At 45.9% G+C, this 17,527-nt stretch overlaps 2 protein-coding genes across 2 annotated transcripts; one reads left to right on the top strand and one right to left on the bottom strand.

Annotated features, from left to right (window-relative positions):
• The first annotated feature begins 1,323 nt into the window (after positions 1–1,323).
• On the top strand, positions 1,324–11,625 carry LOC130220294 (cadherin-related family member 1). Its single transcript, XM_056452666.1, has 10 exons — positions 1,324–1,335; positions 1,410–1,488; positions 1,933–2,033; positions 3,751–3,954; positions 5,228–5,380; positions 5,496–5,660; positions 5,749–5,816; positions 9,372–9,600; positions 9,717–9,971; positions 10,763–11,625. The coding sequence occupies exons 1-10, from the start codon at positions 1,324–1,326 to the stop codon at positions 11,393–11,395; spliced, it is 1,899 nt and encodes a 632-aa protein (XP_056308641.1). The 3' UTR covers positions 11,396–11,625.
• A 1,708-nt stretch (positions 11,626–13,333) lies between these two features.
• On the bottom strand, positions 13,334–16,243 carry lrit1b (leucine-rich repeat, immunoglobulin-like and transmembrane domains 1b). The gene is given in 3 exon segments (XM_056452663.1): positions 13,334–14,721; positions 14,913–15,763; positions 16,054–16,243. Coding segments are annotated over 3 exon segments (2,055 nt in total). The 5' UTR covers positions 16,176–16,243; the 3' UTR covers positions 13,334–13,639.
• Positions 16,244–17,527: the final 1,284 nt, after the last annotated feature.

Genomic DNA, 17,527 nt, shown 5'->3' on the forward strand with positions numbered 1-17,527 from the left:
TGTGATGAGACACAGCTGATGTCCACAGGTGAGTGTGATGATGATCTGGTCATCAGTAAAGGTCTAGTCCTTTAGGAGCAGAGATGGGCCGAGGATCTCCAGTTTGAGCACAGATACGAGAGGAAATGACTGAACTGTGTAAACACAATGTTCCTCAGAGAAAGAGAGGAAGACATGTGGATATTTCACCTTCATCAGTGCAGAACATCATTAAAGATTGAAGAATCTGGAGGAGTTTCAGTGCGTAAAGGACAAGAGCACAAGCCTAAGCTGAAGAACTGTGACCTCCGACCCCTCAGGGGGCGCCGCATCAAGAATCCTCATTCATCTATAAGCCAGATCAGCACATGGGCTCAGGACTACTGCTGTAAACCTTTGTCAAGTACCACAATACAGAGTCACATCCACAAACGCCAGAGATAACTGCACTGTGCCAAAAGGAAGCCCTATGTTAACAGTGTCCAGAAGTGCCGTCCATTTCTCTGGGCTCAGAGGAATCTAGGATGGACCATCACACGGTGGAGACGTGTACTGTGCTCAGATGAAGCAGTGTTTCAGGTGTTTTTGAGGAGAAATGGATGCTGTGTGCTCCGGACCAAAGAAGAAAAGTTCCAGACTGTTACCAGCAACAAGTCCAGAAGCCAGGGTCTGTCATGGTCTGGGGTTGTGTCAGTGCCCTTGGCAAAGGTAACCTGCTCTTCTGTGATGCTCCATTAATGCTGAACAGCACAGAGAGATTCTGGAGCTCAATATGCTGCCTTCTTCTACAGGGACACCCATGCAGAGTTCAACAAGACAATGCAGAACCACATTCAGCACACATTACACACAGTCCTGCTGCGGAGGAAGAGAATACAAGTACTGGACTGGCCTGCCTGCAGTCCCTGACCTGTCTCCAATAGAGAATGTGTGGAGCATTTTGAAGCACAAAATGTGACAGTGAAGACCCCGTACTGTTGCCCACCTTAGGACTTATTTGCAGGAAGAATGGGACAGAATTACACCTGAAACACTTCAGCACTTGTCTTCAGGTGTCTTCAGTCCCTAAATATCCTTTAAGTGTTGTGAAAGGGAACAGCAGCATTACAGAGCGGGGAACACATTAAATAATGTTTGTTGTATCATCTGCAATGAAATCACTACTGTCTTCTTTATTTGTGTTTTCCATGCTGTCCTAACTGCTGCTGATCTGGGGTTGTAGATAAATGATTCAATTCAATTCAATTCAGCTTTATTTGTATAGCGCTTATACAATGTAGATTGTGTCAAAGCAGCTTCACATAAAAGGTCACAGTAAATAGGAACAGTGTAGTTCAAATGAGCATGAAACCAACGGCAACATTAATGAATTAGGCACTGAATATATATGAGGTGCAGAAACTGAGCTGTTCTGATGGTTTTGTTTCCAGGGTTCAGAGATTTTCACAGTTTTTGCAAAGGATGGAGACCAGAGCAGCCCCAACCCCATTCATTACTCCATCCTGAATGGTGAGAAACTGTAACTCCACATCTGCACTGGCCAAAACCTTCAGTTATTATTGCAGTGACTGAACACTTCAGTCTGCTCGTCTGCTCTATGAACAATAGCGAGAGCTCGTGTCTCTGATGCTCCGCTTAGCAGATTAGCTCTGACACCTCTTGTAATTCTGCTGCTGTTGTTGTAAACACTTCCTCTTCCCCTTCTTCCTCCTCTTCCTCATGTTATTCCATTTCCTCTTCATAATCCTCTTCCTCCTCTTCTTCTTGCTCGCCTTTTTCTTCCTCCTCTTTCTGTACTTCCTCTTAATCCTCTTCCTTTTCCACCTCCTTCTCATTTTCTTCTTCCTCCTCCTCCTCTTCTTCTTCCTTCTCTTCTTCCTCCTCTTTTTCTTCCTCTCCCTATTTTTCCTCTTCCTCTTTCTCCTTCTCTTCCTCTTCTTCTTCTTCCCGAAGGCAGTGACGGTTTCTTCAGCATCAACAGCTCCAGTGGCTGCATCAGTCTGGTCTTGTTTCCTGTTCAGCTGAGGAATGAGTTATACGAGCTCAGAGTGCAGGTCAGCTGTGTTTACATTCAGAACATCAGAATATGATCCATACAGAGCCATACGGGTGTACAGACGTCAGAATATTGATACAGTAGAGACATCAAAATATCGGTACAGTAGAGACGTCAGAATATCGGTACAGTAGAGACATCAGAATATTGATACAGTAGAGACATCAGAATATCGGTAAAGTAGAGACATCAGAATATCGGTACAGTAAGGACATCATAATATAGATACAGTAGAGACATCAGAATATCGGTACAGTAAGGACATCAGAATATCGGTACAGTAGAGAAGTCAGAATATCGGTACAGTAAGGACATCAGAATATTGATACAGTAGAGACATCAGAATATCGGTAAAGTAGAGATGTCAGAATATCGGTACAGTAGAGAAGTCAGAATATTGGTACAGTAAGGACATCATAATATAGATGCAGTAAAGACGTTAGAATATCGGTACAGCAGAGACATCAGAATATCGGTACAGTAAGGACATCATAATATAGATACAGTAGAGACGTCAGAACATCGGTACTGTAGAGACGTCGGAATATCGGCTCTGTAGAAACGTCAGAATATCTGTACAGTAAGGACATCATAATATAGATACAGTAGAGACGTCAGAATATTGGTACAATAGAGACGTCAAAGTATGGGTACAGTAGAGACGTCAGAATATCGGTACTGTAGAGACGTCAGAATATCGGCACTGTAGTAACAACAGAATATCGGTACAGTAAGGAGATCATAATATAGATACAGTAGAGACGTCGGAATATTGGTACAGTAGAGACGTCGCAATATCGGTACAGTAGAGACATCAGAATATCGGTACATTAAGGACATCATAATATAGATACAGTAGAGACATCAGAATATCGGTACAGTAGAGAAGTCAGAATATCGGTACAGTAAGGACATCATAATATAGATACAGTAGAGACATCAGAATATCGGTACAGTAAGGACATCAGAATATCGGTACAGTAGAGAAGTCAGAATATCGGTACAGTAAGGACATCAGAATATTGATACAGTAGAGACATCAGAATATCGGTAGAGATGTCAGAATATCGGTACAGTAGAGAAGTCAGAATATTGGTACAGTAAGGACATCATAATATAGATGCAGTAAAGACGTTAGAATATCGGTACTGTAGAGACGTCGGAATATCGGCTCTGTAGAAACGTCAGAATATCGGTACAGTAAGGACATCATAATATAGATACAGTAGAGACGTCAGAACATCGGTACTGTAGAGACGTCGGAATATCGGCTCTGTAGAAACGTCAGAATATCGGTACAGTAAGGACATCATAATATAGATACAGTAGAGACATCAGAATATTGGTACAGTAGAGACGTCGGAATATCGGCTCTGTAGAAACGTCAGAATATCTGTACAGTAAGGACATCATAATATAGATACAGTAGAGACGTCAGAATATTGGTACAATAGAGACGTCAAAGTATGGGTACAGTAGAGACGTCAGAATATCGGTACTGTAGAGACGTCAGAATATCGGCACTGTAGTAACAACAGAATATCGGTACAGTAAGGAGATCATAATATAGATACAGTAGAGACGTCGGAATATTGGTACAGTAGAGACGTCGCAATATCGGTACAGTAGAGACATCGGAATATCAATACAGTACAGACATCAGAATATCAGTACAGTGGAGACGTGTGTGATAATCGTTCTGTGCTGTACTCCAGGCTGCAGAGGTGGGCGCTGATGGAGTGTTTGCAGACTCGTCCATCACCACCGTCACCATTCGGGTGGTGGATCTGAACAATCATCCACCCACATTCTATGGAGAAAGCGGCCCACAGAACCGCTTTGACATCAGCATGTACGAGCACCCGGCGGAGGGAGAGATCCTGCGCGGACTAAAGATCACCGTCAATGACTCCGACCAGGTGAAGGATACTGAACACTAACTAGTGGACACTAGACAGTGGACACTGAACATTAAACAGTGGACACTAAACAGTGGACACTAGACAGTAAACACTGAATACTAAACAGTGGACATTAAGCAATGGACACTGAACACTAAACAATGGACACTAGACAGTGAATACTAGACAGTTAACACTGAACACTAAATAGTGGACTTTAGACAGTTAACACTGAACACTAAACAGTGGACACTAGACAGTGAACACTAGACAGTGAACACTGAACACTAAACAGTGGACACTAGACAGTGAACACTAGACAGTAACACTGAACACTAAACAGTGGACACTAGACAGTGAACACCAGACAGTGAACACTGAACACTAAACAGTGGACACTAGGCAGTGAACACTGAACACTAAACAGTGGACACTAGACAGTGAACACTGAACACTAAACAGTGGACACTAGACAGTGAACACTAAACAGTGGACACTAGACAGTTAACACTGAACACTAAACAGTGGACACTAGACAGTGAACACTAGACAGTGAACACTGAACACTAAACAGTGGACACTAGACAGTTAACACTGAACACTAAACAGTGAACACTAGACAGTTAACACTGAACAGTGGACACTAGACAGTGAACACTAGACAGTGAACACTGAACACTAAACAGTGGACACTAGACAGTTAACACTGAACACTAAACAGTGGACACTAGACAGTGAACACTAGACAGTTAACACTGAACACTAAACAGTGAACACTAGACAGTTAACACTGAACAATGGACACTAGACAGTGAACACTAAACAGCGGACACTAGACAGTGAACACTAGACAGTTAAAACTGAACACTAAACAGCGGACACTAGACAGTGAACACTAGACAGTTAACTCTGAACACTAAACAGTGGACACTAGACAGTGAACAGTACAGCAGCACCGCATTGCATTTCCCCCAGCGCTGAGCAGACTGAAGCAGCAGGTGACCTGGAGACAGCAGATCTGTTCAGCTGTTGATCCTTCAGTCCTGCTTCAGAAAATGATCTTAATGTTTAAATGTTGGAGATTCACAAAGTCCTTCCAGCCCTACACAGAACACACAGGCAGTACTTCATCACCCCTATCAGCCCTGGCTATAAACGCCGCCGTGCAGATGCTGTTTCTGTTTCCTCATTCCTGCTGTTGTAATCAGACTCTGGTCTTCATCTGTTTTCTGTAGAGGATTTCTGTGTTCCTCTATCAAAGCAGTGTGTTCTGTCCACTCTTCTCATTCAGGGGGCGAATGCTAAATTCCGTCTTGTGCTGGTGGGACCATCTCGGGTTCTCCGTGTGGTTCCTCAGACGGTCCTGAATGAAGCCCAGGTCACCGTCATCGTGGAGAACTCCAGCGCCATCGACTATGAGAAACACCAGTTCTTAACCTTTAAGGTGCGATTCTGCTCTGCTGTGTGTCAGCCTCTGTCCAGATGTAGCTCTCAGTGAAGTCTTTATAAGTGTGTGTGTGTGTGTGTGTGTGTGTGTGTGTGTGTGTGTGTATTTGCAGCTGTTAGCGGTAGAGATCGACACTCCGGAGCGCTTCAGTGCCACCGCAGACATCGTGATCAATCTTCTGGACACAAACGACAACACTCCTAAATTCTCCTCTGAGTTTTACATCGCCAGGATTCCTGAAAACTCTCCTGGAGGCTCCAACGTCGTCTCCGTGACTGTGAGCATCGGACCCGCCCCGAGCCTTACTATAGTTATAGTGTTGTGGGTCTGTGAAGCGCTGATGTGTGTATATGGTGTTTCTGCAGGCGACTGACCCGGACTCAGGCCTGTGGGGTGAAGTCAAATACTCCATCTACGGCTCCGGAGCGGATCTGTGAGTACAGTAACCCAGAGGAGTGATCTCTGTTCTGCAGAATCCGCAGACGCTGCTCTATCATCAACAGCAGCTCCAGAGTTGCACTCCTAACCTTTGTTTATTTCTCCAGCACCTCTACACTGTAGATTGTGTGGCAGCAGCTGAATACAGAGGTTCTAGTAAACTGAAGCGGTGTCAGTCCAGATTTCAGAGTTCAGTTCAGTCCAGTTCAGTTCAGTGTGATTTAATCTTCACTGCTGAGAGTCCAAACACTGAAGAGCAAATCCATCCATGTGCAGAAACACAAGACCCAAACCAAGCAAGCCAGTGGAGACAGTGGAGGAACACACTTCACCAATTGGCCAAAGTGAAGGAGAGAAACCTGGAGAGAAACCAGGCTCACCTTCACTCAACCTTAATGAGCCCAAACTGCAGCGCTAGTGTTGACAGCTGATGGGGTGTGATGGCAGTTTATAGAAAACTGTGACGCACAATGATGAGCAGAGGAGTGTGGTACGTGACCCTTCAGAGGTCAGAGGTCAGGGTCTCAGTGGCCTCCTGTTGTGCTGTGTTTTGGTGAGGCCTGTACAGGACTGAAGGACATGCAGAACACAGCTTACAGACAGACTCCAGCATTAATCTGCTAATGCGATTGCAGAGGTATAAATAGTCGCCGCGCCGCTGTGAGTCAGGGCCCAATTAGCGAGCGATGTGACAGCTGGAGGTAGAACACATACGGGTAATGAAAAACCTGCAAATTTATGCCTCGATTCTTGCACAGTGCAGAAGGCAAATGATAATGGTGTGAAAGATAGCAGGTTTCTGTCTGACTGTTAATTTTCACATGCAGAGCGTCACACTGACGAGAATAAAGCAGACGACTCAAGCTCTTTAAAGGCTTTAATATCAGACACACACATTTATCAGTCTCTTAAACAATGGGCTTCTGTGTATGAAGCATGCGTATGACACTGTTATGAGGCGTGTGTTGTCCAGCGCAGGACGGTTCTCCTCATGTTTTGGGACACATTTCACTCTGGAAACACGAGGTTGATTCTCCTCTATTAGATGTGACATCAGTGTCGAGTCTGATCTTTTTTTTTTATTTAATTCACCTTTATTTGTGTAGCGCTTTTACAATGTAGATGGTGTCAAAGCAGCTTCACATAGCAGATCATAGTGAATAGTAGTTCACAATGTAGTTCAGTTTTCAGTGCTTAAGTTCAGTCCAGTCCAGCTCACTTCAGTGTGGATTAATAATCACCACTGAGAGTCCAAACACTAAAGAGTAAATCAATCCATGCGCAGCTCTACAAATCACCAACCAGTGGCGACAGCGGAGAGGGAAAAACTTCACCGATTGGCAAAAGTGAAGAATTAAAAAACCTTGAGAGAAACCAGACTCAGTTAGGCACAACCATTTCTCCTCTGGCCAAACGTCTTGTGCAGAGCTGCAATCAAAGCGCTGGAGGCTGGAGAATACTGGACCTTAGCGAAGACTCGTCTGTCCCCGGAGCATCACAGGAATCAGTCTCCTGTTCTCCACTCCTCCATGACCACCACAGTAGTTGCTCAGGATACGGCCTGGTCCAGGATATGGAAACCTTGGGATCATCTCATCGTTGGTCTTGGATCGAATCAGTGGCGCTGCATGGTCTGAGGGTCTCGTGAAGAGTATCCCCAGGTGGAAATGGAGAATAAAGAGAATAATTAGCATAGCTGATGTTCATAGTGTATATAAACAAGATGCATAACCTGTGTGGAAGCTCCCTAAGTGGTGCACTAAGTGTATGCTTTACTAAACAGATAGGTCTTTAATCTAGTTTTGAATAGGGAGAGTGTGTCTGAGCCTCGGACGTTATCAGGAAGGCTATTCCAGAGTTTAGGAGCTATAAATGAGAAGGCTCGACCTCCTTTACTCGACTTTGCTATTCTAGGTACTACCAGAAGCCCTGAGTTTTGAGACCTTAAAGAGCGAGTTGGATTGTAGCGAGACAGAAGATTGGTTAGATAAACAGGAGCTCGATTATTTAAAGCTTTATATGTAAGAAGCAATATTTTAAATTCAATACGAAACTTAACAGGCAGCCAGTGTAAGGAGGACAAAATTGGGGTGATGTGATCCAATTTTCTAGACCTGGTAAGAACTCTGGCAGCTGCATTTTGTACTAATTGAAGTTTGTTAATAGAGGATGCTGGGCAGCCAGCAAACAGAGCATTACAGTAAGTCCAGCCTAGAGCTCATAAAAGCATGGACTAGCTTTTCTGCATCTGAGATGGATAGCATACTTCGTAACTTAGCGATATTTCTCAGATGAAAGAAAGCAGTTTTTTGTGACATGGGATATATGATTTTTAAAAGTTAAATTACTGTCTAATATGACACCCAGATCTTTTATAGTAGAGCTAACGCTAACTTTGTATCCCTCTAATTGTAGGTCGAGTTGTGAGATCTGCTGTGTACAGGATTTAGGCCCAATAAGTAATAATTCTGTTTTGTCTGAGTTTAAGAGAAGATAATTGTTGGTCATCCAGTCTTTAACATCTTTAATACACTCAGTTAGCTTGGACAGATTAGACGTCTCGTCAGGTTTAGTTGAAATATATAATTGAGTATCATCTGCATAGCAGTGAAAGCTGATCCCATGTCTTCTAATAATGTCTCCCAGGGTTAGCATGTATATTGTAAACAGTAAAGGGCCTAAAACTGATCCTTGAGGCACCCCGTACTTTACTGGGCTGACTTGTGAAGGCTGTCCATTAATATTCACAAACTGGTACAGCTAACTATGACTTAAAGTCTACAGGTGTCCAGGGACAGGCCCTACAACGGTTTAAGTGATTAATAAGGATACCATGGTCAATGGTGTCAAATGCCGCACTAAGATCGAGTAGAACTAATAGCGAGATGCACCCTTGGTCAGCAGCTAAGAGTAAATCGTTGGTTATTTTCACTAATGCAGTTTCTGTACTGTGATGAGCTCTGAAACCTGACTGAAACACTTCAAAAATATTGTTCATCTGCAGAAAGGAGCAGAATTGAGCAGAAACAACTTTTTCTAGTATTTTAGATATAAATGGAAGGTTTGAAATAGGCCTATAATTAGCTAAGTTGCTGCGGTCCAGTTGTGGTTTCTTAATAACAGGTTTAATAACAGCTAACTTGTAAGGATTTGGAACATGGCCTAAGGATAAAGAAGAGTTGATAATGTTAAGAAGAGGTTCTCCTATAACAGGTAGCAATTCTTTCAGTAACTTTGTTGGAATTGGGTCCAATATACACGTAGCTGATTTAGAGCTATTTATAATTTTGTCTAGCTCTTTCTGTTCTATGATTTTAAAGCACTGTAGGTTATTTAGATTCAGAGACGTGTTTACTGGATCTGAAGTATAAGGCGGTGCAGAAAGTTTAATATCTCCTATTTTCTGTCTAAAGCCTTCTATTTTATCACTGAATAAATTCATCAAGTCATCACTACTAATTTGCGGTGGAACGTTTTCTTCCAAAGATGGCCGATTATTTGTTAATTTAGCGATGGTGTTAAATAAAAAAAACCTTCTGCTCTGCTTCAGGTTCCTCATCCACCCCTCGTCCGGCATCATCTACACGCAGCCCTGGGCCACTTTAGATGCTGAAGTCAAGTCCAAATATAATTTCTATGTAAAAGCTGAAGACACCGAGGGCAAGTACAGCCTGGCAGAGGTTTTTGTGACAGTTCTCGACCAAAACGACCATCCGCCAGAGTTCAACGAGAACTTCCTGGAGAAGACGATGATCATTGGTGCTCCGGTGAAAATACAGGTTGGTTTTGTAAGCTGATGTTCTGTGCGCCGCCATGTGTCCCTGCGGTAGATTAGAACAGTCATAAATCTGTGATTATACCTGAGCTGTGGACAATAACCCGACTGTGTGTTCAGGCGGTGGACGAGGATGCGGAGGAGCCCAATAACCTGATCGAGTACTCCATCATGAAAGCAGATCCAGACAACATCTTCGACATCAACACATCCACGGGCGAGATCAAGCTCAAACCCTACATCAAGAGTCTGGAGATCGTGCAGAACATCAGTAAGCAGAGGGAGTGCCGCTGGTCAGTGGTGGTGCAGGCCCGAGACCGCGGATCTCCATCCTTCAGCACCACGGCAGTCGTGAAGATCGACATCACGGAGGCGGTGAGCGCTAATCACACACTAACAACACACATTCACCACTGCAAACACAACCACTCTGATTATGAAGAGAGAATGATCATCCATATGGACACATGTTGTTATTATCAGCAGAACAGCTGCCGTATTTCAGGTGCTTCAGTTGACTTTTGTTGACCTTTACACTAGCAATGAGTTACATATGCACACGTCATCATCATCATGCTCTGTAGACCACAGAATCAGGAGCTCGAGAGAGGATTTTCATCACTGATGGATGTTTACTGTCACAATCATGATCGTTCACTGAAGTCATAGGAAAGCATGAAATAACAGCCGTGCTGAAGACCTCAGGAATATACTGTGCTGCTGTACTGTGCACATTACAAATAATACAGTCAAACGGGGATAAAACTGCTCAGAGCTGCCATTGGCATTTTTCATCAACATTATATTTTGGAGGCTGAAAAGCCCTAAAATAAACCCTAAACCCCTAACCCAACACTCTCAGGAAACCTGTGGCACACTTTGAATCTTACAACACACAGTATGAATGTGGAAGGTTGACATATACTGGACAGATCAGGAACATCAGGTGTTAAACTAGGGTCCTAGAAACGCTTTAAGGCCTCTCCAGCTGTGCAGGACTGAAATATTGGATCTATTAGGAGTTTAATAAATTATAATCTAAATGATCAAGCAGAATCTGACTGAAGTACTGTGCCGTCTCACTAGCGCTGATTTGCTGTGATTTAATAGTATAAACCTGTGTAAATTGTGTAAAATCAGTTGTTTGTCTCTTTTCTGTCCTCCAGAACCGCTTTAACGGGCCCATGTCTGCATTCCTGAAGCAGAGCCGGGAGAACCCGCTGCAGGTGCTGGTTCTGGCGCTCAGCGGCATCACTGCTGTGGTTCTGTTGACGGTTCTGATCTCCACCATCATTTACTGCCGCAACACAAAATCCAACCGCATCATGCCGGCGCGCCGCATCATCCGCAGGAGAGCCAAAGAGTCGCAGCACTGGAGCTTCAGGCCTGCGTTTGGGCAGATGGAGCCTGGCCCGGGACCAGTTCCAGAAGAGGAGAACAATGGAGGAAACCAGAACACCAACAACAACAGCAGCAGCCCCGGAGCCCACGCACCCACACCCAGAGCGCCTGCACCCACACCCAGAGCGCCTGCACTCGCACCCAGAGCCCCTGCACCCACACCCGCACCCAGAGCACCTGTGCCTGCACCCAGAGTTCCTGCACCCAGAGCCCCAGTCTTACCGTGCCCGCCGACGGTGTCCAGTGAGCGGCTCCGGCCGGTGCCCACGGTGTCGGGCGCGGTGGCCTGCAGCTCCAGCAGGGAGGGCACCGGCGGCATCGGATCGGCTCTGGTGTCGGAGCTGAAAATGCGGATTGAGCAGAAGATCATCGAGGCCAATCAGAGCTACTATTACTGACACCGCTGAACAGGAGATTCTGATGGACCTCACGCTCAATGTTGGAACAAGTGTTCTTCTTCTGTCTGTGTATTTCAGTGCACGTCTGGTTCAGCTAAAGTGTTTCTGCTTTTCATAATGGTGTACGGTCACTGAACGTCTGGACTATATTCTCACCAGAACAGTTTTAAGCACCTTGCCAATACAGCTCTGTGTGTGTGTGTGTGTGTGTGTGTGTGTGTGTGTGTGTGTGTGTGGTGTGTGTGTGTGTGTGTGTGTGTGTGTGTGTGTGTGTGTGTGTGTGTGTGTGTGTGTGTGTGTGTGTGTGTGTGTGTGTGTGTGTGTGTGTGTGTGTGTGTGTGTGTGTGTGTGTGTGTGTGTGTGTGTGTGTGTGTGTGTGTGTGTGTGTGTGTGTGTGTGTGTGTGTGTGTGTGTGTGTGTGTGTGTGTGTGTGTGTGTGTGTGTGTGTGTGTGTGTGTGTGTGTGTGTGTGTGTGTGTGTGTGTGTGTGTGTGTGTGTGTGTGTGTGTGTGTGTGTTGTGTGTGTGTGTGTGTGTGTGTGTGTGTGTGTGTGTGTGTGTGTGTGTGTGTGTGTGTGTGTGTGTGTGTGTGTGTGTGTGTGTGTGTGTGTGTGTGTTTGTTTACTGAAGGCAGTGAACAGAATGCTGTTTACTCCAGTAATGCACAGAGCTGAGCTTCTTAGAGCTGTCTATGCGTTAGTTCCAGTGATGCAGAACGCCTCTGTAATCTCATAATTAGCACCACACCGCCATCTTTAGGATCCTTCATTTAGACTGAACAGGAAGTGGAATCTGTTGTCCGTCTGTGATTGGCTGATTCTCCACAGCGTCTTCTGCCTTGAGGATCTTCTGACCGCATCAACAGACTCTCGTTCAGAGCTATTGCTGTCAACCCTTTTTTATTATTATCATTATTATTAATTATTGTTTTGTAAGGAGAGTTTTTCACTGATGTTTGAACAGAATTATGATATTGGCTGAGGGTGCAGACGAGCGTGAGCTGATGCTGTAGGGCTGTAGGTGTTGATCATGTGTCGTCTGTGCTGTAAACTCATTTAGAAATAAAACCTTTTCAAGTGTTCTTTAATAAGAGAGCCAATGTCACGTTTATCATTCATCAGCACTTTAAAAACGAACTTACAATCACTGAACTTCATCAGTCCTAATGTGCAGCAACCCTAACGTTCAGCAGTCAGATCAGCAGGACAGAGGCTGAAACACTTTTCACGCTGCTATATTTATTTGATTTAATCTGATGTGGATTAAAGGACCAAAACGAGCATCAATGACCAACAGAACTTTTCAATCAAACAGTTCATTTATATAGCGCTGATCATTACAGCAGAGTTCAGGACTAAAACAATGATTACAGTGCTAACCGCAAGGTACAACCCCAAACAGACATATAGCATGTATTAATGTAGGTGTTTTTATTTATAGTTAATAATCAGGGTTTAGTGCAATTATAAATCCTGCAAATCCTTCACCCTCTTACGTGCATGTCTCAAACACAGATTTACACTCTGCGTCTCAGGTAAGGTGTGTAGTGGGTGTGTGTGTTGTGATGTAAGGTGTGTGTTGTGATGTAACCCTGCTCCACATTTACAGCACACACACACACACACACACACACACAGGGCCGGACGCATGACGGTTCACTGGTTCAGTGGAGTAAATCTGATTATCCTCAACGGACAAACTTCACCGGAAGTTCCTAAATACTGCTGTGAACCGACAGACACACTAAGAATAAGCCAGATAAGCTGGAGCAGCTATAAAGACAGAGAAGCGGGAAGAAATCAACAACCATATTAAAAAAAGGTTTTATTCAGTTCATCTTTGAACAAGATATTTAAAGTACATACAGACATCAACACGTGTTGTTTATGACAAAATAAAAGCACAGATTTGAGGTTACAGTGGAAACAGTTGGCCCAGCTCATTGGGTGACAAGACAACAGCATCAAGAAAACAAGTAAAATAAAACACCTCTAGCTTCCCTTACGGTCCAAACAGACATCTTAATCTCGTCCTGTATCAGACAGATGGGTATTAGGTGCTGTGCTTAATAATGTTCAGTGTGTTGGAGAAATGAATCAATGAAAAACAACATCATTGGAAAAGTGCACGCTCTGATAAAAATACAGAATATAGATTACTCCATTTTCCCTTTTTAACACTGAGACTGCTCTCAGGTGCTGTGTGTGAGGAAGCTCAGCGCTGGTGTGTGTGTGTGTGTCTGTCCATCAGCAGAAGTACTCATTGGGCTGTCCTTCAGTGCGCGCCGTGGCCTCAGAGTCGACGCTGGAGCGTGCGGACAGCAGCCGGTTGGACTCGTCTGGGTTCAGTCGGGTCAGGAATTCTCCCTCCAGCCCTTTGGCTTTGGTACCCGGTGGCAGCGTCTCGAACGTCACGTACGAGTCCTGGATGTCTTTGGACTTTCGGCCCAGCAGCTTCTGTAGCCGCCGCTTCAGCGCTCCGCAGCACACGATGAGCGTCAGCGGGACGGCGATCACACACGCCACCGTGATCACCACCACATTAATCAGCTTCTGTGTGCCGCTGGCACTCGCCGCCTCGTCCGTGGAGAAGATCACACACTGCTCTTTCTTGGGGATCAGCCCCTTCACACACACACATGCGATGTACTTGGTTTTGGGCACCAGGCCTTCGATGGTAATGCGGTTCTTGCCTGGGCCGACATTGATGCGCCTCATGTCGCGCTCCCCGAAGACGGCGTACAGCACACTGAAGGAGGTGGTGTTGGTGGCGGTGGGCGCACGCCAGTTCAGCGAGACAGTGTGGTCAGTGTCGCCAATGATCTTAACGGAGCGCACCACGCGGCGCTCGGGACCCTGCTGCAGCGAGGAGGCGTTCGGCTCCAGGTTATTAAGCACATCCCTCTGCAGCGCCACCGGCTCCGTTTGACTCACAGGGGGCGGTGTTGGCTTTGGCTTTAGCTTCGTCTTCGGCTTCGATGCGTCTGCAGAAACACTGTAGCTCTCGATCTGGATGGAGGATGAGCCCTGCGGAGCGTTCAGTGGCTCGATGATGGGTACGGCGGCCGAGGTGGACGGAGGAACGTATCTGGCAATCAGCTTCTCCTGATACGCTGCGCGCCCGAAGCCTCCGTTCTTCTTCCCGTGGCTTCTCTTGGCCACCGCTTCGTCGATCTGCCACGTATCAGAAATAACAAGTGAGATGATGGCATCGGCGCTGCCCACGAAGTTAGTGGCTCTGCAGACGTATTTTCCTGAATCACGGTAGGAGACGGCGGGCACGCTGAGGATGGACCAGATGATGCCCTCTTTGGACACCTCCTGCTGAACTACAAGCAAAACAGAGAACACTGACTTTAGTAGGAGCTCTGCAACTGCACACAACATCGATCACAACACGCACGCTTCTACACCGGCTGCTCACTCATGACATCAGCAACACGTTCACATTCTTTACTAATCAATGTACGCCTGCCCTGAGGGTGTGTATCACAGTATGCGAGCTGCAGATCTAACATACCGGTGCCGTTCATGGGCTTGCCGTCGGCTCGGGCCCAGCTCAGCTCTGGGATGGGTACGCCGATGGTCCCGCAGCGCAGCAGCACATTATTCCCGATGGAGCTGCGAACTCGGGCCACGGCTGTGTGCACGCGGGGGATCTGGCACCTGCGCAACTCAGCGTCTGAGAACAGAACACCAGACAGACTCTCCGGTTCAGCGCAGCGCAGGCCCGTATCAATGAACGCCACTGAGGACGAGGGAAACTTCTGGAACTGCACCAGGTCAAACAGGCGGCAGTCGCACTGCCAGGGGTTATCGTGCAGACCTGTGAACAGAACAGAGAGTCGGGTTATTCGCCTGTCAGTGAGAAGAGTCTACAGAGGAATGTCAGCGGTGCAGAAACACTCACCCAGGATCATTCTGGAGCCCTCGGCGTCCGGTGGAGGCTTCGGGGAGAACCAGGACATCAGCACCTCCGGTGGAACCGTAGTCAGGCTGTTGCTGGACAGGTCCAGGTAGGTTAGGTTTCGGATGTACAGCGTCGCTTCTGCCGGGATGCTGCTGATTTTATTATTGTGTAGGTCCAGAAGCCGCAGGCTGGGCATGTCCAGCAGACATTCCCACGGAAAAGAAGTGAGAACGTTCCCATCCATCCGTAGCTCATCCAGAGCGTAAAGTCCACGGAAAGTGTCTGGGCTGATGGAGGAGAGCGAGTTGAAGGAGATCCAGAGATACTCCAGGCTGCTGAGCTGCAGGAAGGGGGCGCTGGAGATGCGGCTGAGCGACGTCTTCTCGATGCGCAGTTTGGAGGCGTCCAGGGGAAAGTTGTCTGGGATGTCAGTGAGATCGGGGTCATTGCACAGAACGCTCCTGTTGAAAACATTACACTCGTCACACACTACAGTCACACACTGCTGCTGTCCATGAGCAGATTTTACTTTTATTCTTCACTATTTTATTAGACTGAGGGTGATTAGCGCTGAAGGCTGAAACACCGCAGCTAACAAGCAGAGAAGATTAAAAAGCACACACACGTTAATCCAGAGCCTAAACGAGAGCAGGGTCAGTCTGGCAGGTCAGTATCCTACACAATACTCTCATTTTCAGACTTTCTACAGCAGAATCTCAGAGCACAATCACAGATCTGGCTTGAGTCTCACCTGGACTTGGATCCGTCGCTCAGCTTGTGGTAAAAGCAGCTGCATTGAGCCGGACAGGAGCCGCAGAGCAGAGGGAAACAGCACAGCGCCAGCGCTACACCCCAGGGCACGCAGCCGGGCATCTTCTACGCGGTGTGCACTAGCTAGTGTACAGACGCCGGTGATCCCTACTCCCGCAGCAGCGCCTGCATCTCTGTGTCTCTCGGCTCTTTCTGCTCGCTCTGCTCTGAATCCCCAGATAAAAAGGATAGAGCAGATTAGAGGGAGGACTTGGGTATTTTCATTACGCGATTACTGCTTCCTGGAAGCCCATAGGCTGCTGCTTGCCTTTTGTGTATATACAGAACAGACACTTGCTGTTTTGATTGGAGGGTTAATTTTAGACCTGGGATTGGACCAGGGTTTGTGTATTCATGGCATCGTATTGGAGAAAGGCTTTGTTTTATTTACACGCCACATAAAGCCTGCAGAAATGCTGTGGCTTTATGTGATGTTGCTTATAGAAGGCTTAAATTAACAGCATACACATTTATCACACCTACAACACAAACACTGCACATATGGGTAACAAGTCATGCAGTAATCAGGGCTGTTTGCTTGACCTTTGACCTCACATTAATATATAGAAAAACTGCAGCTCATCTAGTAATGCACACACGCAGACTTGCTCACTTTGCAGAAATCAGTGTTTATTAGATGATCAATAATAAGCAAGATGCAGTTTTCTGATATTCTACATGTCTACAGCTGTGAGTAAAACAGACGAGGGTCATAACGATTAGCTAACATTATTATCTCCACACTGTAAAACCCAACAGTCAGCTTTAACAAAAGAAATGAGTGTAGTGAACTCAACATTGACTGAAAGTTAATTCTACTCATCTGAAAAGAGTTTTGAACTCAGTGTTGAGGGTAATGATTTAATTAAATACCTCATTACTTCAACTTAAATGGAGTAAGTTCACAGTACTCATATAGATTAGTTTTTAACTCAAATAGTTTGTAGCAATCGGTTTCCTCAAACGGTTTGAGTTGCCTTAACTTATTGGGTTTCACAGTACTCAGTTGGTTTGAGTTCTCTTCATTTATTGGGTTTTGCTCTGCTCAAATTGCTTTCGTGGGCGACGCAGTGGCACAGTAGGTAGTGCTGTCGCCTCACAGCAAGAAGGTTGCTGGTTCGAGCTTCGGCTGGGTCAGTTGGCGTTTCTGTGTGGGTTTCCTCCGGGTGCTCCAGTTTCCCCCACAGTCCAAAGACAAGCGGTACAGGTGAATTGGGTAGGCTAAATTGTCCATAGTGTATGTGTGTGAATGAGTGTGTATGGATGTTTCCCAGAGATGGGTTTGCAGCTGGAAGGGTATCTGCTGCATAAAACATGTGCTGGATATGTTGGCGGTTCATTCTGCTGTGGCGACACCTGATTAATAAAGGGACTAAGCCTAAAAGAAAATGAATGAATGAAATTGCTTCGTTTAC

This window comes from Danio aesculapii, unplaced genomic scaffold (genome assembly GCF_903798145.1).
Source record: "Danio aesculapii unplaced genomic scaffold, fDanAes4.1, whole genome shotgun sequence".
Classification (NCBI taxonomy): domain Eukaryota; kingdom Metazoa; phylum Chordata; class Actinopteri; order Cypriniformes; family Danionidae; genus Danio; species Danio aesculapii.